Consider the following 24,224-nt stretch of genomic DNA (forward strand, 5'->3'; position numbering starts at 1 on the left):
AATAATTCAATTTTTGATGAAATCAAACAAAGTTTAATTTTGGACCCTTTTGACCTCATTATGAACCAATTTGATAGCGGGGCCCACAACAGCTCTGAATTTGGATTGTTATTAAATATTTGACACAGCATAGGTTTCTGACACAGAAAGAATGTGGTCTAAGAACTTGAATTTTTTTAATTTACCTATTATGGTCCAATGTCCAAAATCAAAATTCATGGTTAGATTCAGCATATCAAAGAACCCCATATATTCAATTTTTGTTGAAATCAAAAAAAGTTTAATTTTGGACCCCAACTTGGACCAACTTGAAAACTGGGCCCATAATCAAAAATCTAAACACATGTTTAGATTCAGCATATCAAAGAACCCCAAGAATTCAATTTTTGTTAAAATCAAACTAAGTTTAATTTTGGACCCTTTGGACCTCAATGAAGACCAATTTAAAAAAAACGGGACCCAAATTAAAAATCTAAAAACACGGTTAGATTTGGCATATCAAAGAACCCCAATAATTCAATTTTTGATGAAATCAAACAAAGTTTAATTTTGGACCCCAATTTGGACCAACTTGAAAACTGGGCCCATAATCAAAAATCTAAATACATGTTTAGATTCAGCATATCAAAGAACCCCATATATTCAATTTTTGTTGAAATCAAACAAAGTTTAAATACTGGACCCTATCTTGGACCAACTTGAAAACTGGGCCAATAATCAAAAATCTAAACACATGTTTAGATTAAGCATATCAAAGAACCCCAAGAATTCAATTTTTGTTAAAATCAAACTAAGTTTAATTTTGGACCCTTTGGACCTTAATGTAGACCAATTTAAAAAACAGGACCCAAAATTAAAAATCTAAATACACTGTTAGATTTGGAATATCAAAGAACCCTAATAATTCAATTTTAGATGAAATCAAACAAAGTTTAATTTTGGACCCTTTTGACCTCAATATGAACCAATTTGATAACGGGGTCCACAAATCTCAAATCTAAATACATGGTTAGATTCAGCATATCAAAGAACCCCATATATTCAATTTTTGTTGAAATCAAACAAAGTTTAATTTTGGACCCCAATTTGGACCAACTTGAAAACTGGGCCAAAAATCAAAAATCTAAATACATGTTTAGATTCAGCATATCAAAGAACCTCATATATTCAATTTTTGCTAAAATCAAACAAAGTTTAATTTTGGACCCTTTGGACCTTAATGTAGACCAATTTGAAAACTGGACCCAAAATTAAAAATCTAAATACACTGTTAGATTCGGCATAACAAATAAATAAATGTGATCAAAGATTTTACAAATCTAATGCGCCATACTGTGCAATTAAAGATTATACTTCTTGAAATTTTTCAATATTTGAAATTTGAAAAAAAAATAATATTTGAAGAATAATTCTTTTTAATTTCTGAAATCTGAAATGAGAAAAAATTGACCCCCCACAATTTCTTTTTATCCTCCCCCCCCCCTTTTTTCCCCCAAAAAATTCTTTCCCTCAAGATATGGTCAAAATCTCAATTCAAATTTCCAATGGAGTTGGCAACCATAATTACCCATTTTAATTTACCATAGTGCTAACTTAATCTATTTTATAATAGAATTAAAAATAGTGTCAAATCTTTCATATGGATTTTTTTGTAAAAAAAAAGATGCAACATTTGCAGATATTTTTACTGGTCTTCCTTTATAAATATGCATTTCTTTAAACATAATTTAAAAGCAGTGTAAGGGAAGTAACCAAAACGTTATATTTGGATTACCTCCCTTACATTGTTTTAAATTATTTTTATTGTTCATTAACCATTACTTTATACATAATTTAAAAGCAGTGTAAGGGAGATAATTTCAATGATGTATTTGATTTATCTCCCTTACACTGCTTTAAATTATGTTTTGTACTAAAGTATTTGTCCATTAACCAGGACAACCTTGTTTTTCCACCTTTTTTGCCCCTAATTCCTAAACGGTTTGAGCCATAACCCCCCAAAGCAAATCCTAACCATCCCTTTGTGGTATGGAAACTTGTAGTATAATTTCAGAGAGATCCATACACCGTTCCACAGTTATTGTCTGGAAACTAGAAAATGCTTATTTTTGGCCCCTTTCTCCTTAACTGTTGGTACCATAACCCCCAAAATCAATCCCAACCTTCCTTTTGTGGTATTTAACCTTATGGTCAAATTTCAAAAAGATCCATTCACTTAAACTAAGGTTAGAGTGCAAAAACCAATGTGTATTCGGACGACGACGCCGGACGACGACGACGACGACGCCAACGTCATACCAATATACGACCACAAAATTTTTTTGCGGTCGTATAAAAACCTTTGTCAATCAACAGGGGATAAATACATATAATACATTTAGCTAGACGTGTGTGTGTACATTTAACATCAGATATTTCAAATCTTATTTCAAGATACTAAATTGACTAAGACATGTATGAGGAATACTACCATTGCTTTTTTTTGGAAATTATATCGTTATAACAAAAAAAATAAAGTTATTCTTGTACTGCAGAATAATACAACTTCCTGTATAATTCTTCTAACATTATCTTTGCTTCTATTATAACTGAATATGAGACAAACAAGACATATATTTGATTATTTACATTGAAATTTCTATTCATAAATGAATAAAAAAACTAGTCATATATGCCTGGTAAAACTGACCTTGGGACAATATAGGGAAATCAAGAAACTGCCCTATCTGGTAAACTTCCATTGCTTCATCCACTAATGTCATCTGTCCTTTACCCGCAACAATAGCCTGAGCTTCACTTAAACTACACATACTAGCACTTCCTCGTAATATTAATGATAAATCTACACTGTCTTGATAAACAGCATTTAATAACACACGAGCATATTTACGAGGGATTACACTTTCATCTAAAACAATCAATGAAGTTGTCTGCAATGTTCGTTCTGTCAACTCCTCACCTGACCTAGCACGCCTTAATAATAAATTACGAAAAAATTGAGATCTAGCTGCTAAAACACATTTATGACATGGTAATTCCAAACTTTTAGCTTTACACACACCTTCTGGTAGTTGGTCATGTGATAAAGAATCTGAGCACTCACTGTCACATGAGAAAACCAGTAAAGCATCACAGTAATCTCCAGATTCCAATAAAGTCCTTAAATCAAATTCAAGTTGATTTGGTAAACCAAATTCGTCAGCTAATTTTCTTAAAATTTCTCTATGGTCTTTCCGTAATTCCTCTAAATTAATTGAATCTGTGTACAAATATCTTAATAAAATTGCAAACAAAGCTACATCAACTCCTACTGTTTTTAACTTGACAGGAACCTGTGATCCAAAAGGATGGTAGCGTAACAAGTTCCTAAAGTACGGACTACGAGCTGACAACAGTGCTCTATGAGCTGGAAAACATGCTCCACGGTACACTAAATCAACATCTGTGCATAATTTGCTGTCAAACAAATGTGACAGATCTTGTCTGAAGGAGTTTGCAGGAGGTCTAGCTAAATTTGCTGCTATAGCTAACTCTTTTAGAGCTGCAAGTGCCTCATATTCCTGTATTAAACAGTTGACATCCCTGAAAGACCATGATGATATCATCTCTCTAAGAACTCTTCCATAATCCAAGGAACGACTATGTCTTCTAGAACGTATTAACTTCTTTCTTAATGTTGCAAACTTTGAAGCTTTTTTCCTTTTCTCTTTCACACTTATATCAGTATCAGAAACAGTATACTGATGGCCTAATCTTGGAAACTGTGGGGATTTTCCTGATGACCCACTTGAATCCATGTAGGAAGAATTTGCCCCCATTCTGGGAGGTTATCTATATACTGTTGTCACATTTCAGTCTTTTTGTTGATCTAAAAAAAGCAAAATTATAAATATTATAAAGTTATCAGAGCTCATTATCATATGCCATAGTTGAATGAGCAATCAGCCACTGCATAGGTAACTGCAAGTTAATTCTAAAAACACAAAAAATTAAAACTGCATCATATAACTTAATTTACATACCTAGTATACAAAGATAATAAAAGATGCACTCAGGTTTTATGGTGTAAAATCATACCTTTATACAGGTGGTAAAGTCTTATTTTGTTATAATGTTCAATTTGTTTGCTCTTTATTGTAACATGGTTCCATGCAATCAGGTGCTTTGTGCATCTTATCATTTTGCTTTGTCCATTTTATTCATTGTGAAATTCAGTTTTATTTATTGTTTGATTATGACCCGATGTATGACCCGATGTACATGTACAATATTCAAAACTGTGTGTTTATTTTTTTCTCTGGTACAGGTGGTTTTTTAAAATTTGAATTCAGAATGCACAGTTTGCAAGACATCTCTATAACATAATCTCTGTTCTATATCTGTATGATTCAAGGACTATTATGAAGGGCATAAATGTTAACAATACAACATTATGAATGACTTTTAAAAAAATTAAATCATAAATTTATTATTCATGACTAATTTTATGAACTCATCCCATGCACTGGAAAAATTCCATTTTGTATGTTGTAAGATTTTTTTTTAAAGTCACTGCTATGACCAACGTACATGTATATCTTTTAAATCTATTTCATAAAATCCTTTATCATTCAATTATATTAATGCCAAACTTTAAGTATTTGATACAAAAAGTCATCATGTTACCACTTTTTGAGCAGATATTTTTACACAATTACAAGGGTGGAGTTTTCTTATTCTTTTACTATGGTTTCATTGACAATTTGATGCGACACATTTTAGATTATATTTGTGATCATAATTTAAAACCCACATAACAAATATTATAACATCATCTTAATATGCATTAACTCATTTAGAAATCTTCAACATTGCAGTAGATAATTGTTTATTTTGGTATTAAGGTACATAATCCAATTTTAAATTAAATATTTTACACTTATGAGAATACTATACTCAAAAGCAAAGTTATATATACATACGCTATCTCCTATTCTTTTACTTTAGTTTAAACAAGGATTTATATATGTAGTAAAACTCTATCAATCCTTGGTTCAAATGAACATCACTTTATGCATCAAATGTAATTATAACTGCAGTTCTATATTTTTATTTCTGTGATTTGATTGTAAGTGGTACTGTCCACCTATTGTAGATCATTCAAAATTCTGACCAAATAGCAATTTATTTCATCAAATTAAACTGTTCAACTGGTCAGAAATTGTAACCAACTGCTGTTGACGAACCACAGTCATCAGTATTATTCTCTGGATACCAAATTTCATGGATTTTATGGGTAACCACAGATTTAAATGTTCAACAGAAAACAAATTATCTATATAGGCTAGTATGCAGACTTCAACAAAACCATAAAATCAAGTATCCAAGAAATAACCTCCGTAATCTACAAATATTGGTACCTACGAAAATCAATTAATCCCCAGCAGTTCAAAATATCACATAGGCATTAAGGCTTTTGATGAAAGCAAACTTTTAAATTGTTCACCTTCCTTCCTTTGGTCTTTATAGTCTCATTGGGAATCATACCATTTCTCCTTATTTCTTTTTCAAAGTGATCATCCAGATATCACTAAATTTGTTGATTTTCATGATTACAAGGAACAAAGTCCTCAATGATATGATTTCATAAATTATCTAGATGTATCATATACTATCTTCCATTAATAAATAATTAACTCTTCAATGACGTAATCATCAATAAAGAAAATTTATGCATGGGTTTTTGCCAGACTAGGATTCAAGTTAAAACCAGGAAAAAGTCATTGCCCCCAAAAGAATTCATTTAAGGTGCATCAAAATCTTGAAGTGTCCTTTTTATGGAATGTTTTTTCAATTACCATTACATGATCAAAAGTTGGCAGCCTAAATTGTCTACTAGTATCTACTTAAATAATGTGGATACATTATTACTTGTGGAATACCAATTTTCATGGATTTCATTGGTACAGGTGTACCACAAATTAAAATGTTAAAAGAATTATAATTTTTCAATAGGATTGTATGGCATACAATGGCAAAAACCCGGGTTAAAAAATTCATATTGCCCAGTATTACCCATTTCAGGGAGTATTACCCAGCCCGGGAATTCCCGGGTTTTCTCACCCGGGTAATACTTTGCCAACCCTGTTGTATGCAGACTTTGGCAAAACCATTAAATCAAATAGCAACAAAATTATAAGTTTTCCTCGTTCCACGAAAAAAAAGGAGAATATGTCCCCATGGACACAGATGATGCCCCCGCTTGCATACAACATTATAAAGGGACATAACTCAAGAACAATAAAAGTGACGCTATCCAAATTTGTACTTGATCTTAGTTTTGTGGTAATAAGTATTGTGTATAGGTTTCATGTTTGGTTGTGGCAAATTTAAGTTACAGAATGGAAACTAAAAATTTTGCAATTTTTCGATTTATAAAGGGGCATAACTCAATAATGGTTAAAGTGACACTACCCAAATTCAACTTGATCTGTGTTTTATCAGTGTAGGCAAAATTAAACATTGCATTGTATAAAGCATTGATTGTAGTTGATTCAACTATAATCATGGACAAAGGAAGATAACTCCAGTTTTAATAAACTGCTTCGCTGAGCGCAGCTGGATACGCCTGCAGAGGTCCAACCATGAACAGTTGGGGCAAAAATGGACACAATATTAAAGCTTGATACAGGTCTGAATTCGGATTGTAATTAAATATTTGACATATTATAGGTTTCTGAATAAATGTAGTCAAAGGACTTGAAATTGGTTATATGATTTGAATTTATATTCAATTAAAGATTTCTTGCTGTTGTGCAATACACTGTGCTGTTGCGCAATACTTAGTAAATCTGTTGTCAGACTATAAACAAATAAAGTTCAATTTCTTCTCAATGTCATATTTGAAATTTATGAAAATCAATAGGGAGATTACATCAATAGCTATAAATAATTCACCAAAGTTTCATGAGAACTGCTGAAAGCATTTTTGAGTTATTGTCCAAAAACTGGAAAATCCCCCCTTTTTTAATGAATAAAACCCCACAACTCAGAAATGTAAAACCTAAAATTTATAAAAATTCTAAAGGGAGCTTACATCAACAGATATAAACAATTCACCAAAGTTTCATGAGAACTGCTGAAAGCATTTTTTAGTTTTTGTCCGAAACTGGAAAATCACCCTTTTTTTATGAATAAAACCCTGTAACTCGGAAACCTTAAATCTAAAGTTTATAAAAATCCAAAAGGGAGCTCATGTCAATAAATATAAACAATTCCCCAAAATTTCTTGCAAGTTGGTGAAAGCATTCTTGAGTTATTGTCGGAAAACTGGAAAATCCCCCCTTTTATAATGAATAAAACCCCAAAACTCGGAAACGGTAAATCTGAAATTTATAAAAAAAACAAAAGGGAGCTCACGTCAATAGATATAAACAATTCACCAAAGTTTCATGCATATTGGTTAAAGCTTTTTTGAGTTAATGTCTGACATGTTGATGACGGACGGACAGACAGACGGTCAACGGTATACCATAATACGTCATGTAAACGGGCGTACTAAAATTACTTGAACAATGACATCATTGATATTTTTAGAAAAAAAATGAAAAATTGCAAAATTTTTCCATTTGTAAATGGGCATAACTCTAGAACAGTAAAAGTGACGCCACCAAAATTCAAACTTGATCTGTGTTTTGTGGTAATAAGCAATGTGTATAAGTTTCATAACATTTGGTTACGGCAAACTTAAGTTAGAGAATGGACACCAATTTTGGGACGTACGGACAGACGGACAAGGGTAAAACTTAATGCCCCCTCCACTTCGGCGGGGGCATCAAAATGGCACCAACAAAAATATAAGAATCCATAGTAATTAATATCTTTATGTTTAATTGTCAAAATCTAATTTCCTGGGAATGAAATTAATAAACTGTTAATACAGAGATATGTCTCACCTTTTTGTTATTTTGAAAGTAATATGCAAACGTTGAAATTAAATAGCAATACATTAACATGTAAGTTATGCAAAATATTCAAAGTCAATGAACCATGACTGAAGGTACAGGACCAAACAATCTCCATGGAAATGAGATGTGCAAATGCTAATACATATGCATACCATATATCATTGAACTACCATTAGTGGTTACCTAATGACTGACCTAATCACAAACTAATGCATGTAAACTATGCAAAAGTTTCAAAGCCAATAGACAACGATTTTGGGGGCAGGGCCAAACAATCTCCATGAAATTGAAAAGTGCCGATACTAATACAACTGAATACAAAATATCCTTGACCTACCACTAGTGGTTCCCTATAAACTGACCTTATCACAAACTAATACATGTAAACTAAGCAAAAGTTTCAAAGTTAATAGACCAAGACTGAGGGAAGGGGCCAAATAATCCCCATGGAAGTGAGATGTGCCAATGATTAAATAACTGAATACCAAATATCATTGACCTACCACTGGTGGTTCCCCAATAACTGATCTAATCACAAACTAATACATGTAAACTAACGTACTTTGACCTATAATTGATTACTTTTTACACATTGTGACTTGGATGGATAGTTGTCTCATTGGCACTCATACCACATCTTCTTATTTATATATAAGCATAAGTTTCAAAGTCAGTAGACCATGACTGAGGGGGCAGGGCCAAATAATCTCTATGGAAATGAGATGTGCCAATGATTATATAACTGAATACCAAATATCATTGACCTACCGATGGTGGTTCCCCACAAAACTGACCTAATCACAAACTAATACATTGTTGATGCTGCCGTCGCTGACAGCATACCTATGTCTCGCTTTTTGACTCCCTCAAGGCGAAACAAAAAAGTTTACATCCCGAATGCAGAAAGAGCATGACAAATATCTTAGTACCAAATCTTTTTGTACTAAAACATAATAATCATGTTTCCAGATTAAAGTCACGTACAAGTTACCACTATAGCCATGTGCAAACCTCCTAACCACATCCAGAACAAATTATTTTTCCTTATATGAAATATCATTCATATGGATGCTATTTTCCTAGACAATTACAGTGAATTACCTCAGCAAATATCTGTGGTATTATTTACTTGTGTAATAAATGTCAAATTGAGACAAAAATATCATACATTAAGTGACAATTAACATTTGTCATTGGACTTACTATTTGAGGTGAAAGAATAAGGAAGTACAAAGTAAACAACGTCTTCTTTACTAGCATGTATTCCCCAAGACTTTCTACCAACAATTACAAATAGATATGGCCAACCCCCCTGAATGTGTTTCCCTAACAGCTACATCAAACTATTGGTATTTGAATATCATAAAGTCTAAATAATATGTGTCTCTACCAAAAAAAAATGTCAATAAATATATATATATATATATATACATATCCATAAAAAAAAATGTTATCAATCACTTTACATTGTTTTTGCAGACAATTTCATACAACAATGCAAACACGTATTCCATACATCTCATGATATTCATATGTTTGTAAAAGTTTGCAATGAAGGACATCTGGAACCAAATTTACTATAATTATGTATCTCAAAAATAATACATGTTTTACTTCTCATAAAAGTTTGGTCATGATCCTTCTTATTGTTTTGGGATAAATACACATAAATTGTGAAAATCTATCAAATTGCAATATTTCGCTTTCTTGAGCCATGTACAGTTTTGTCACTTTGAAAAATATGTCATAATATCAATAGAAACTCTAAAACTTTTGATTAACATGATTAAATCCCTTGTGAGAAATAAATTCAGTGGGAACTGACTCTACCACTTTGTATTCTAAATAAAACTAAATTACATTTTTTTTAAATTAAAATTTATATCAGAATTATAAATGTTACAAGTTAACAACAAGAGATTTCAATTACATGCAATGCTAAATACTGGTATAAAGCAATATTATTGCTACATGAATATAGAAGAGAATACAGAACCTTTTGTTTTCTACCCTCATCAAAGAGCCACACAAACAGAATAAGTTTTACCAATCATTATATAGAACAATTAATTTTCCGGTGCCAAAACTAATATATAATGTTTACCAAACAAACTTATATCCGCAAGAAGTCTTGCCAAACAGAAGACCAGAGAAACAAAGATCTTAGCTCAACTCCAATTAATTTATCATGTGAAAAATAAATAATGTTTACCAAACAGAAGTTAGTTGGCCATGAAATAAATGAGATCTGATATATACAGAGGGAGAAAAAAAATTGTGTATTTATGATGAAAGAAAGTTAACATATTTCAAAAGATAAATTTGTGCCAAAAAATTAAATCTTGATAAGCGCCTGGTTGTAAAGAAGATTTGATTCCAAAACGACCACAGAAAAGAATGTCTGTTTCTCTGATACTTGAAGACAGGATTAATTATTGTTAATTTCACAAAAAAAAGATCCATCCTTTTTTTAATTCTTAACTGCATGAGAGCGAGACAAACTTCTTGTCGCCATCTATGTTTCATTTAATTCACAGTATCAGCTTTATATCAATTATCTTCTTAAAAGTTGTTGTATAAAACTAACCCACGAAAAGATCTATGATTGAAATACAAGAAGTACACTTGATCTAAATTAGTGTTTACATGGAAGTTGTATAATTCATCATGAGACAACTAGTATGTTAAAAACAATTGGGGAAAATCATTTCAAATTCAATTTGATGGGATCAGAGTTTGTACAAGTCAATTTTGATATTCTTATTTTAAAGGCTACAAAAAGTATCAAATATAAGTTATAACTACTGACTGTCAATACCTATAAGACTTGTTAATCGACACTTTATATAAGTTTTAACAAATCAACAAAAACAACGTTTGACAACATTTGTGATTGAATTCTCGATAGACATGTCACATTTGAAATTATTCAGTCAACATTCTATTACTTTTCACAATAAAATTACAGACCGTATAGTTAAGCTAATTCAATTCTTTCCCTTTGAAATTCATGGAAACTGACACATTGGAAATTTTAATTATAATAATTCAAAATTAATTCTGAGACAAATCCATATTTTAGGAAATTTCTGTCTTTTTAATAAGATTCCCAGAATAATTACATTTAAACTTTATTAATAATTCTGTTTTTGAATCTTTATTGATTTTTTTCTTTTAAAACTTATGGTAAATTTGTCAGTCAGCAGTGTTACAAGACGGTTGTAATGGGGGTACCTTCATGACAAATAACGGTAAAAATTCTTGCCAAATGACGTTTACGGTAATTTTTGGTGCATGACGATAAAATGTACACTTTCTTTCAGACGATAAAAAAATCCACTGATTTTGACGAATCACATGAATTTTTTTCCAAAAATAACGGTAACGATAGTCATTTGAGACCTCTGACGAATCACAATAAGGATATTTTGACAAATTACAGTAAAATTTTAAACAATTTGATGCTAACGGTAGCCTAAAATGACCATTTGACGACTAACGGTAAAGGGCATTCCTACCCTCTTACAACCCAATGGTTTCACATCATGTACACTGACATACAGGTTATCAGACAACATACAATGCAATTTTTTTTATAGATCTGACAACATGATTATGTAACAAAATATAGATTTAGAATCAATACTGGTCAATTTGATGATTTGGAGGGGAGTTTAACTGTTTAATCTGAAAAAAGGACACAATAGTATCTATTAGCAGGTTTTCTAGAAATCTGATGCACTAAGAGATTAAAAAATAATCATAACTCTCATCTCCATTTACTTTACCTGCTTTTTAGCGGATCTCCAACCCTTTTATGTTACTTCCTGTAGTTTTATGTCATATTTTTATGTTATACATTTCTCATTTACACCTTATTTGACCTCTGACCTACTCAAATGACTACTTGTGAAGCAATGAGAAAATTGCTTGGAGTGAAAATCTTGTCACTAATAACAACTTCATACATGTACATGGCAAGTATTAGTGTTGATAACTTAATTACTGTAAAAGGTTTTACATTAATTGAATGTCCATTAAGCATGTAATATACACTAAGTGTATGTGATGTAATAAAGTAATACTGACAACACCCACTGTTATCATTCAACAGAAAAAAAACATAATTCTGTAATTCAATTAGATAATTCAGTCTATCTGTAATGGATGTACTTTAAAAACATGTTTAAATGCAAAAATCAATATCCATTTAATCCAAATACCCTAATTAAAATAAATAATAGGACTAAAATAATTAAGCTTACTCAACTATCACTCAATATACAGCAGATCCAGTAAATTATTTACTTATCTTAAAAAAGTCAGGTAGATTTATAAAGGTAATAGTTGAGACATTTTTCTGTCAGTAAAAGAGACATACCTGACCCTAAACTAAACAGTCTTAGGTTAAAAGTGTTTCACCTATAAAAAATTCCCCTAATATTTCATATAAAAACATACATATTATTAACTCAATTTATATTTCATGTTTGAGTTGTTTTTCTTGTATATTGTCTATATTGCAATTGTTTAATATAAAAACAATAAAATGCTCCGCTGGGCGCAGCTTGATACGACCGCAGAGGTCGAACCCTGTACAGTTGGGGCAAGTATGGACACAACATTCAAGCTTGATACAGCACTGAATTTGGATTGTGATTAAATATTTGACACAGCACAGGTTTCTGACACAGAATGAAAGTGGTCTAAGAACTTTAAAATTTTTAATTTACCTATTCAAATTTAAACCATATCATTATTATTTGCTTTTATATATAAATCAGAAATAACCAATACAAAATGGAAAATTTTAAAGAAAAAAAAATCCTCCCCCCCCCAAATTTTTTGAACCCCCTTATGATTCGTCACCCCCAAACTCAATCCCAGCCTAAACTTTGTGGTATGGTACCTGCAGTACAATTTCAGAGAGATCCATACACTTGAACACAAGTTATTGTCTGGAAACTAGAAAAATGCTTGTTTTTTTACCCCTTTTTGGCCCCAAATTCCTAACGTTTAGGGTAATTACCCCCAAACTCAAACCCAGCTTTCCCTTTGTGATATGGAACCTTGTAGTACAATTTCAGAAAGATCCATACACTTACACACAAGTTATTGTCCTGAAACTAGAAAAATGCTTGTTTTTTGCCCCTTTTTTGGCCCCTAATTCCTAAAATTTTGAAGCAATTACCCCCAAAATCAATCCCAGCCTTCCCTTTGTGGTATGGTACCTTGCAGTACAATTTCAGAGAGAGATCCATACACTTGAACACAAGTTATTGTCTGGAAACTAGAAAAATGCTTATTTTTTGCCCCTTATTCCTAAACGTTTTGGGCAATTATCCCCAAACTCAATTCCAGCTTTCCCTTTGTGATATGGAACCTTGTAGTACAATTTCAGAAAGATCCATACACTTACACACAAGTTATTGTCATGAAACTAGAAAAATGCTTGTTTTTTGCCCCTAATTCCTAACATTTTGAGACAATTACCCCCAAAATCAATCCCAGCATGCCTTGTGTGATATGGAACCTTGTGGTACAATGTCAGAGAGATCCATACACTAACACACAAGTTATGTCTGGAAGTTACAAAAATGCTTATTTTTGGCCCCTTTTTGGCCCCTAATTCCTTAACTGTTGGTACCATAACCCCCAAAATCAATCCCAACCTTCCTTTTATGGTATTGAACCTTATGGTAAAATTTCATAGAGATCCATTTACTTAAACTAAAGTTAGAGTGCGAAAACCAATGTGTCTTCGGACGACGACGACAACGTCATACCAATATACGACCGCAAAATTTTTGGGGTCGTATAAAAATCACTGTACTGATTATGCCCATAATGGGTCCTCTATTGGAAATAAAATTTATCTATCTGTAAAAACATATTTTTTCTACCGAAGATTTTTCTTGTCCAAATTGAATGAAATTATTTGTTTCATTAAATACAGAAATGTCTGCAGTTTCTTGCAATAATTATGAATTATGTATTTCAGTTATTCCAATTGCAAAGGTCAGTCAGACATGTGTCCAGTAATAAATGGTTTGGTCCAGTTAAATGTCATCAATTACTGGACCAAGTGACCAGGGTAGATGTAAGAATTTTGTAATACTCATAATGCAAAAGACTGCTAAAACACCGACTGGTCCAGTGATGCTTGAACAATTCCTGGACAAAAAGACCACTTAGGTCCAAAAAACTTTGGAACCTCTGGTATTTGGATGAAAAGAGGGGAGAGGGAACTTTTCATGAATCATATTTTACTTTTAACATCACATGTTGTTCTTATTCATTTTTAAACGTATAATAAAAAGGACATTTTATGCAGTAACATGGCAAAACAAAAAAATCCTTTGTAATCTAGTAAAAAAATAAATCATCAGATAATCTTACATGTAAATAAAAATTTACTTGGTCTAAATATGGTCTTATGTGTTTATTTTGTCATGACCTTCAATCATATAGTAACTTCTGGCTATTGTTCTAAATATATGTGAGATTTGTTAAAACTTATCCAATATCTTGTCATTTTCAGTAAGTGCATGCTTTAAATCCTGCGTCTTTATTTCAAATATACCAAACTGTTAATTTCACTGGCCTATGTCACTGAACTCAGACAACAATAATACAAACTCTTATTAACTTAAGAATTCCATAATTTCTTTGATGCATGGATTAAATACTTAACCATAAGAATATTATATGTAGCCTACTATTCAGATGAATGATAACAACATGTATACTGTATTAAAAATTCATTCATAATATGTCTTATCTGGTAGGGATGTTACTTAGTTACTTATGCTGTGACAGTGAAAAGCAATTATCTTTCAACACTTTTCAGTTCCTATTGTATAAACTGCAAAAATAATGTCGTTAGTTTTTTTTTAATTCACAAATCATTATGTATCATTGTGACAGCAACATTATACAGAATCATCTACACGAGGTTTTGGACTATTTGTAAGATTTACCTCCCATTCTGGTCAGTAGAAAACAAACAATCGAAATCCCCCTTTTCATAGATAAACATGTTTTTGTGAAATGCAAAAAGTTTTAATATTTGCATAATTTAATAAATGTCAACTATCAGCATGTCTGCTCTTTATAATACCTGACAAACCATGGGAAGTAACTTTAGTCAAATGGGAGATAATCAGTTAATGAGATGCTTTAAAACACAATGGACCTGAATGTTATAACTTGAAGATCTAGAACAAGCACAATTGTTGCACAAATATCATGTTTTTCTCTGACTACTAATGACTTATTTAAGCAAAATCCATTGAATGTTGGATGTGTACTGATTGATATTTTAGTTTTAGATATGATTTCTTTTTATTAACTGTTATTGGCTTTGAACTAGCTGTCAGTAACTGTGAGTACTCTAAGATCTGTACTTTGTGTCTTTTTTGTTGTAAGGGATCTATAAATTCCCTGCCACATCTGGTCTTTGTTTTTTTTAGATGTATAGAGGTTAGTGCCTTCAAACATGTTTAACCCGCCACATTCTTCAATGTGCCTGTCCCAAGTCAGGAGCCTGTAGTTCAGTGGTTGTCTCGTGTCTGTTAAATTTATTTTTTTTTGTAAATTGTTTTGTTATAAATTAGGCCATTAGTTTTCTCAATTGAAATGTTTCATATATTTCCTGACAAGGCCTTTTATAGCCGAGTATGCAGTATGTTTTTTCTCATTATTGAAGGCTGTACGGGTGTCTATAATTGCTTACATCCACTTCATTTGGATTTTAGTGGATAGTTGTCTCATTGGCAATCGTACCACTTCTCCTTATTTTTATACATATACCCTACGCTTCCGCCATAAGGCTTACAGAATATGCATACCGGTAGGTATATTTATAACATTAGAAACTTTCTTAAAATAAAATTGAAATTTTGTTGACATATTTCATAACTGAGAACAATAATATAATGAAAATAACTGATCTGTTTCTTTTGAATGCATCATTTTTGCATTGGGACAAATTTGTTTAGATAAATAATGTGGTTGCCTTGGTATTTATTTCATTAGACAAATTTTGGAAAAACTTGAATACTTTGAAAATCTAAATCATAGTTTGCTACAATTATGTAGTTGCAAGCAAATAAAGATTTGAGGTAATAAAGATATCCTTGTATTGTCTGCTATCTCCAGCCTAGGTATTCCATCTATTAAACACTATGTTATCTTTAATACACTGATTATTCCCCTTAACAAGTCAAATTCTTTAATCAAAGGAAACAGGATCTTACTTTTTAAACTTGTAATGTAACTCCCTGGCATTTATCTTTCACATCTCAAGTTAATACTGACTTGTGAACAAATCACATAATTAAACTAGAAACATAATACTTTTACATTTTAAACTTCAGAAGAATATTTTTTTACTTTAGAATGAGCCAAAATTATACTGTTTCTATATTTGTAATCCAGTATATATTTTTATCTATACACATATCTTTTTTCATATAAAAACACATTGTATTTATATAGAAGGAAACCCACTTTAGATCATGTAGAAAAAACATTTAATAAAAATAAAATAAGCTGATTTTATCCAACTCCATATATTTATAAAACAGATGATGTACTGATTAAATATTCAGTTTTTGTCCAAAAAATATACTGACTCAGTTTAAGTTGCGACTGACATTCCTCTAAGAATGAACTCATCATGAAATTACAAAAATTCTATGCTTCAGACAATGTCAGATTGCTTTTAACAAACATTTCGCCACTGAACAAACACATTAAACACTTGCTTTATGTGTATCTTGTGAAATATTTGCATAATAACTATACAAATGTGGCACTACTGATCATTACTATTGGTAAATCAATCTTATCAAAACATAAACATGATTGGTGTAATCACTGACAATATGTAATTATATTTCAGTGTTTCCTTCATGCACTTGTGATGACATTACAAATACATATTGTGGTGAAAAAAAGTGTGGTAACAATGTGCCCAAACATCAAAAGCTAATGTCAAAGATTACAACTAGAGGGTCTTAAGAACCTGTGTTGCTCCCCTTTATCTACATGTAAATGCATCTTACAATGGCCGTTCTCCAACATTGAAGATTATATTACAATTCATGACAAAAACCTCTTTTTTGTTGAACTTGTATTGCTGATAATTTATTCTTTTAAGCTTCTCTCTATTATAGATATAGTTTTGCCATAATCACAAAAATGGGTAAAAATTCGTAAGGGGTTTCGTAGAACCCTGTTTCTCGCCTGTGATTAGGCAAAAAAAAAAATATGTGTGTTCCTGACCAACCCTCATTTTATCGCTGCAACCCTAACTCTTTTTATTGGCAATTTTCTGAAATTCCAGAAATTCCTGCCTTTTCCGTATAAAAACAACAATGGCGGCCTCCATTGAAGAAAACTAGCTGATAGACAAGCATGTGCACCATTACAGTATTTTCTGTTTCTCTGTATGTAGCTAATTGTGTCAAGAAACTACAACTGAAAAAGAATATTTTTTTTCAGCATGTGACAGTAAACTCACATATTTTTTTTTTAGCCTTACTGATGTCAAGTGTAATAAAATGCTTCGCTGGGGCGCAGCTTGATACGACCGCAGAGGTCGAACCCTGAACAGTTGGGGCAAGTATGGACACAACATTCAAGCTTGATACAGCTCTGAATTTGGATTGTTATTAAATATTTGACACAGCATAGGTTTCTGACACAGAAAGAATGTGGTCTAAGAACTTGAATTTTTTTAATTTACCTATTATGGTCCAATGTCCAAAATCAAAATACATGGTTAGATTCAGCATATCAAAGAACCCCATATATTCAATTTTTGTTAAAATCAAACAAAGTTTAATTTTGGACCCCCAACTTGGACAAACTTGAAAACTGGGCCCATAATCAAAAATCTAAACACATGTTTAGATTCAGCATATCAAAGAACCCCAAGAATTCAATTTTTGCTAAAATCTAACTAAGTTTAATTTTGGACCCTTTGGACCTTAATGTAGACCAATTTAAAAAACGGGACTTAAAATTAAAAATCTAAATACACGGTTAGATTTGGAATATCAAAGAACCCCAATAATTCAATTTTTGATGAAATCAAACAAAGTTTAATTTTGGACCCTTTTGACCTCAATATGAACCAATTTGATAGCGGGGCCCACAAATAAAAAATCTAAATTCATGGTTAGATTCAGCATATCAAAGAACCCCATATATTCAATTTATGTTAAAATCAAAAAAAGTTTTATTTTGGACCCCAACTTGGACCAACTTGAAAACTGGGCCCATAATCAAAAATCTAAACACATGTTTAGATTCAGCATATCAAAGAACCCCAAGAATTCAATTTTTGTTAAAATCAAACTAAGTTTAATTTTGGACCCTTTGGACCTCAATGAAGACCAATTTAAAAAACGGGACCCAAATTAAAAATCTAAAAACGCGGTTAGATTTGGCATATCAAAGAAACCCAATAATTCAATTTTTGATGAAATCAAACATAGTTTAATTTTGGACCCTTTTGACCTCAATATGAACCAATTTGATAGCGGGGCCTACAAATAAAAAATCTAAATACATGTTTAGATTCAGCATATCAAAGAACCTCATATATTCAATTTTTGTTGAAATCAAACAAAGTTTAATTTTGGACCCCAATTTGGACCAACTTGAAAACTGGGCCCATAATCAAAAATCTAAATACATGTTTAGATTCAGCATATCAAAGAACCCCATATATTCAATTTTTGTTGAAATCAAAGAAAGTTTAAATACTGGACCCTATCTTGGACCAACTTGAAAACTGGGCCCATAATCAAAAATCTAAACACATGTTTAGATTCAGCATATCAAAGAACCCCAAGAATTCAATTTTTGTTAAAATCAAACTAAGTTTAATTTTGGACCCTTTGGACCTTAATGTAGAGCAATTTAAAAAACAGGACCCAAAATTAAAAATCTAAATACACGGTTAGATTTGGAATATCAAAGATCCCCAATAATTCAATTTTTGATGAAATCAAACATAGTTTAATTTTGGACCCTTTTGACCTCAATATGAACCAATTTGATAGCGGGGCCTACAAATAAAAAATCTAAATACATGTTTAGATTCAGCATATCAAAGAACCTCATATATTCAATTTTTGTTGAAATCAAACAAAGTTTAATTTTGGACCCCAATTTGGACCAACTTGAAAACTGGGCCCATAATCAAAAATCTAAATACATGTTTAGATTCAGCATATCAAAGAACCCCATATATTCAATTTTTGTTGAAATCAAACAAAGTTTAAATACTGGACCCTATCTTGGACCAACTTGAAAACTGGGCCCATAATCAAAAATCTAAACACATGTTTAGATTCAGCATATCAAAGAACCCCAAGAATTCAATTTTTGTTAAAATCAAACTAAGTTTAATTTTGGACCCTTTGGACCTTAATGTAGAGCAATTTAAAAAACAGGACCCAAAATTAAAAATCTAAATACACGGTTAGATTTGGAATATCAAAGAAACCCAATAATTCAATTTTAGATGAAATCAAACAAAGTTTAATTTTGGACCCTTTTGAACTCAATATGAACCAATTTGATAACGGGGTCCACAAATAAAAAATCTAAATACATGGTTAGATTCAGCATATCAAAGAACCCCATATATTCAATTTTTGTTGAAATCAAACAAAGTTTAATTTTGGACCCCAATTTGGACCTACTTGAAAACTGGGCCAAAAATCAAAAATCTAAATACATGTTTAGATTCAGCATATCAAAGAACCTCATATATTCAATTTTTGCTAAAATCAAACAAAGTTAAATTTTGGACCCTTTGGACCTTAATGTAGACCAATTTGAAAACTGGACCCAAAATTAAAAATCTAAATACACTGTTAGATTCGGCATAACAAATAAATAAATGTGATCAAAGATTTTACAAATCTAATGCGCCATACTGTGCAATTAAAGATTACTTCTTGAAATTTTTCAATATTTGAAATTTGAAAAAAAAATAATATTTGAAGAATAATTCTTTTTAATTTCTGAAATCTGAAATGAGAAAAAATGGACCCCCCACAATTTCTTTTTACCCCCCCCCCCCCCCTCTTTTTTCCCCCAAAAAATTCTTTCCCTCAAGATATGGTCATAATCTCAATTCAAATTTCCAATGGAGTTGGCAACCATAATTACCCATTTAAATTTACCATCGTGCTAACTTAATCTATTTTATAATAGAATTGAAAATATAGTGTCAAATCTTTCATATGGATTTTTTGGTAAAAAAAAAAGATGCAACATTTGCAGATATTTTTACTGGTCTTCCTTTATAAATATGCATTTCTTTAAACATAATTTAAAAGCAGTGTAAGGGAAGTAACCAAAACGTTGTATTTGGATTACCCCCCTTACACTGTTTTAAATTATCTTTATTGTTCATTAACCATTACTTTATACATAATTTAAAAGCAGTGTAAGGGAGATAATTTCAATGATGTATTTGATTTATCTCCCTTACACTGCTTTAAATTATGTTTTGTACTAAAGTATTTGTCCATTAACCAGGACAACCTTGTTTTTCCCCCTAATTCCTAAACGGTTTGAGCCATAACCCCCCAAAGCAAATCCTAACCATCCCTTTGTGGTATGGAAACTTGTAGTATAATTTCAGAGAGATCCATACACCGTTCCACAGTTATTGTCTGGAAACTAGAAAATGCTTATTTTTGGCCCCTTTTTGGCCCCTTATTCCTTAACTGTTGGTACCATAACCCCCAAAATCAATCCCAACCTTCCTTTTGTGGTATTTAACCTTATGGTCAAATTTCTAAAAGATCCATTCACTTAAACTAAAGTTAGAGTGCGAAAACCAATGTGTCTTCGGACGGCGACGCCGGACGACGACGACGCCAACGTCATACCAATATACGACCACAAAATTTTTTTGCGGTCGTATAAAAATGTAATGTTAACTTAAAAAGTGAGCCCATTTATCAGCGGAAAATGAAAATAAGTATTTTAAAACTTTTGCTCTGAATACTGTATTTAGGTTATAACTAAGCGTCTGTCCAAAATTTCTAAAATTCTATAAAGGTTTGACAAAGTTATTCATGACTGAAAAACTTTATCCTCAGACTGGATTTACTTGTTAACCTGTTAACTGTAAAAAAAACTAAGTCCAATAATCAGTAAAATACAGAAAAATGAAAAATAAACATTTTAAAAATTTTGCTTTGCATACTGTATTTTGGTCATAAACAAACTTCTGTCACAATTTCCTAAAATTCCATGACGGTTTAACAAAATTATTGATGTCTAAAAAAGCTTTAACCACAGAATGAACCTAAATGTTGATGCCGCCAACAACGGAATTTAGGATCGTGTCTCGCTTTTGCGACATAAATGTTGCAGGCTCAACAAAAACTGGTCATAACATATAAGGAGACGAATGACAAAAAAATAAAGCGTATACGTAATATATAGATACTCATTATACAATTCTAAACCCAATACATATCCAATCAATATCTATGAAAAGTTTAAATAGCTTTTTCTTTTTTTTATTTTCAACCTGATATCACCCCCAGGTTTTGATGTGGTTCGTGTTGCTCAGTCTTTAGTTTTCTATGTTGTGTTTTGCGCACTGCTGTTGGTCTTTTTCTTTTTCAGCCATGTCGTTGTGTTTATTTTCGACAAATGAGTTTGAATGTCAACTTTGGCATCTTTTGCCTCTCTTTAGTAATCAAGGAGCCAGCCATGTTCGATAGCAGATACTTGTTTTGTAACTTTGACAATCAAAGTACTGAAGTACTGAACATCGGATGACCACAAGTTCTTGTGGATGGTCAAAAGCACTTGTCTCAGAAAAAAATCACATATCTCTTTACCTGAATCTGAGGTTAATGTACAGAGATATTTTTTTTTCTGAGACAAGTTCGTGCGGGGATGATGAATAAATGACAGGAAATTCAACTTCACCGTAATAACTATTATATTGTAGTGATACAAATCAGTATACACTGATTTGTTGTTATATATCATATTAAAATAACAGTTACATGTATATATGATTTCCATCCATTTGTATATCATTCTGTTCTACTATTCTAATAATAGTGCAATGCAAGTGCATGGTGGACACTTTTCTGTAAAAATTCGATTTTTCTTAAAGATTGGATACGAGTACGCAGGCATTCATATTTTCCCGCAAAAACAATTACAGAGTTACCGGTCCTTGCCGGTATTGTCGCAAAAGGTTCTTTGAGATATTCTTCCGCATGCTTGATCACAATTTTTCGGTACGTGTGCATTGATATTATCAATGATTTTTTACTTATATATATATATATCTAACTACAAAACATTTTCATATTATTAATTTATGTTGTAAACAAAAATATTTTTATCAGTATTCATTAAAGAGATGTATTTATATCAAACGATAAGGAATGTTATTTTGCACTAGTTTATGTGCACATATTTATCATGTTTATAGATCGGTTACAAACCCAAAACTAATTTACATAATGGAAATCTAGGCGATAGCATTACATACATCGGAATGACCTCAAGGTCATCGCGATGTAAAAATCATACAGAAATCATTTACTGCATGGAATTTCTGAAATTTTTACTTTCTCACATGAATACAAAATGTAAATGATCACAATCCTGTTTGATGGCATTTTCCTTTTGTTAATCTTCTCAAGGGGATTATTAAACTGTAAACATGGTAAAAGAAAGACCAAGCTCATTCACCAATTTGTCTTGATTGCACTTGTTTCTCTATCTAGCTACAGTTCTTTGCATTAAGAATTGTATATGATTTAAATGATATATATATATATATATATATATACATACAAGTCTAAATTGAAAATATATATATATATATATATATACAAGTCTAAATTAATATATATATATATATATATATATAAGCAGTATCAATGTTTTGCATCTGACTGAGTAAACAAAAAAATCCACTGACTACATGCTTGACGTGTAGCTATATTTCTAGAATTTAAGACAATTAAAATGGATCTATAAATCTTCTGTAATAATACTTTTAATTAGAAATAATTGCTCATCAATATATTATACATTGCAATATACCAACCTTTAATGTCTTGATAACATCTCTCTCTAGCAGTCTGAAATTAAAAAGAAAAAGATAAAGCAAATCCTCTATGAGTAAATCATGTACAATCAATGCTGGATGTTGGTAATTGGACAAGTCATCAGTAGCTATCTGGATGATATTTATGCTATTTTTTTTATGATATTTATGACTAAAACCATATGGTAATCAAATTTCATTCAAAATTTATCTAAACAAGATTCAAAAGTGATGGGTTGTCTAAGCTTTGAAACTGAGATGTTCACTGATTGGTAATATTCCAGTCATATGGCTTTATTTGCTACACATGATCCATGTTGTCACAGGTTTACAATAAAAACAAATTGTTATCATGGTTATCTTTCACTGCTTAAAAACAATGCTCTTTGTATGTCAACAGTACTTATCAGTATTAGTATAAGATAGCTACAATGTATATTCATTCTGGTCCTTAGATATGTAATAAAACAAGTTGAACTCTGAGCTATTGGTTTCAAATTAAACCCCCCTTTTCAAGTATTTGGTTAACAGAAAGTGGATGAGCAATAGATGTGAAAATGCATTACAGGGTACAGCATGCTCACATTACACTGGATCATAAATTTAAGAACACTCTCATTTGTAGTTTCCAAGAAAAATGCAACTAAAATTTCACACATTGCAACTATGTGTTAAAATATATAAGAATTCAGTTAATTGGGAGTTGTACAGAAGACAGAGAAATATTGTTACAAAAATTAATAAAATGCTTCGCTGAGCGCAGCCTGATACGACCGCAGTGGTCGAACCCTGAACAGTTGGTACAAATTTGGACACAATATTCAAGCTTAATACTGTCTGAATTTGGATTGTGATCAAATTTTTGACATAATATAGATTTCTGACACAAAATAAATGTGGTCAAAGATCTTACAAATCTATTGCGCAATACTGTGCAATTGAAGATTTCTTCTTGAAACTTTTCAAAAATTCAAAATTTGAAAAATTTTGAAAAAAAATATGAATCCCAAAAAAAATTGGGGGAAAAAAATCCCCCCCCCCCCCCCCAACTTTTTGAAACCCCCCTTGGTGCAATAACCTCAAAACTCGATCCCAGCCTTTCCTTTGTAGTATGGAACCTTGTAGTACAATTTCAGAGAGATCCATACACTTAAACACAA

General features: G+C 31.4%; 1 protein-coding gene across 2 annotated transcripts in view; it reads right to left on the reverse strand.

The window, feature by feature from the left end:
• Positions 1-24,224, reverse strand: part of LOC127698331 (BTB/POZ domain-containing protein 7-like) — a 55,954-nt gene that overhangs the window by 16,462 nt on the left and 15,268 nt on the right. For both annotated transcript variants that reach the window (XM_052201738.1, XM_052201737.1), the window contains exons 2-3: positions 23,065-23,098; positions 2,690-3,868 (exon numbers count right to left, since the gene is read on the reverse strand). In XM_052201738.1, coding sequence (XP_052057698.1) covers positions 2,690-3,818 — 1,129 coding nt within the window. In that variant the 5' untranslated portion in view covers positions 3,819-3,868; positions 23,065-23,098. The remainder of the gene's footprint in view (positions 1-2,689; positions 3,869-23,064; positions 23,099-24,224) is intronic.

This window comes from Mytilus californianus, unplaced genomic scaffold, assembly GCF_021869535.1.
Source record: "Mytilus californianus isolate M0D057914Y unplaced genomic scaffold, xbMytCali1.0.p SCAF_4, whole genome shotgun sequence".
NCBI classification, from domain to species: Eukaryota; Metazoa; Mollusca; class Bivalvia; order Mytilida; family Mytilidae; genus Mytilus; species Mytilus californianus.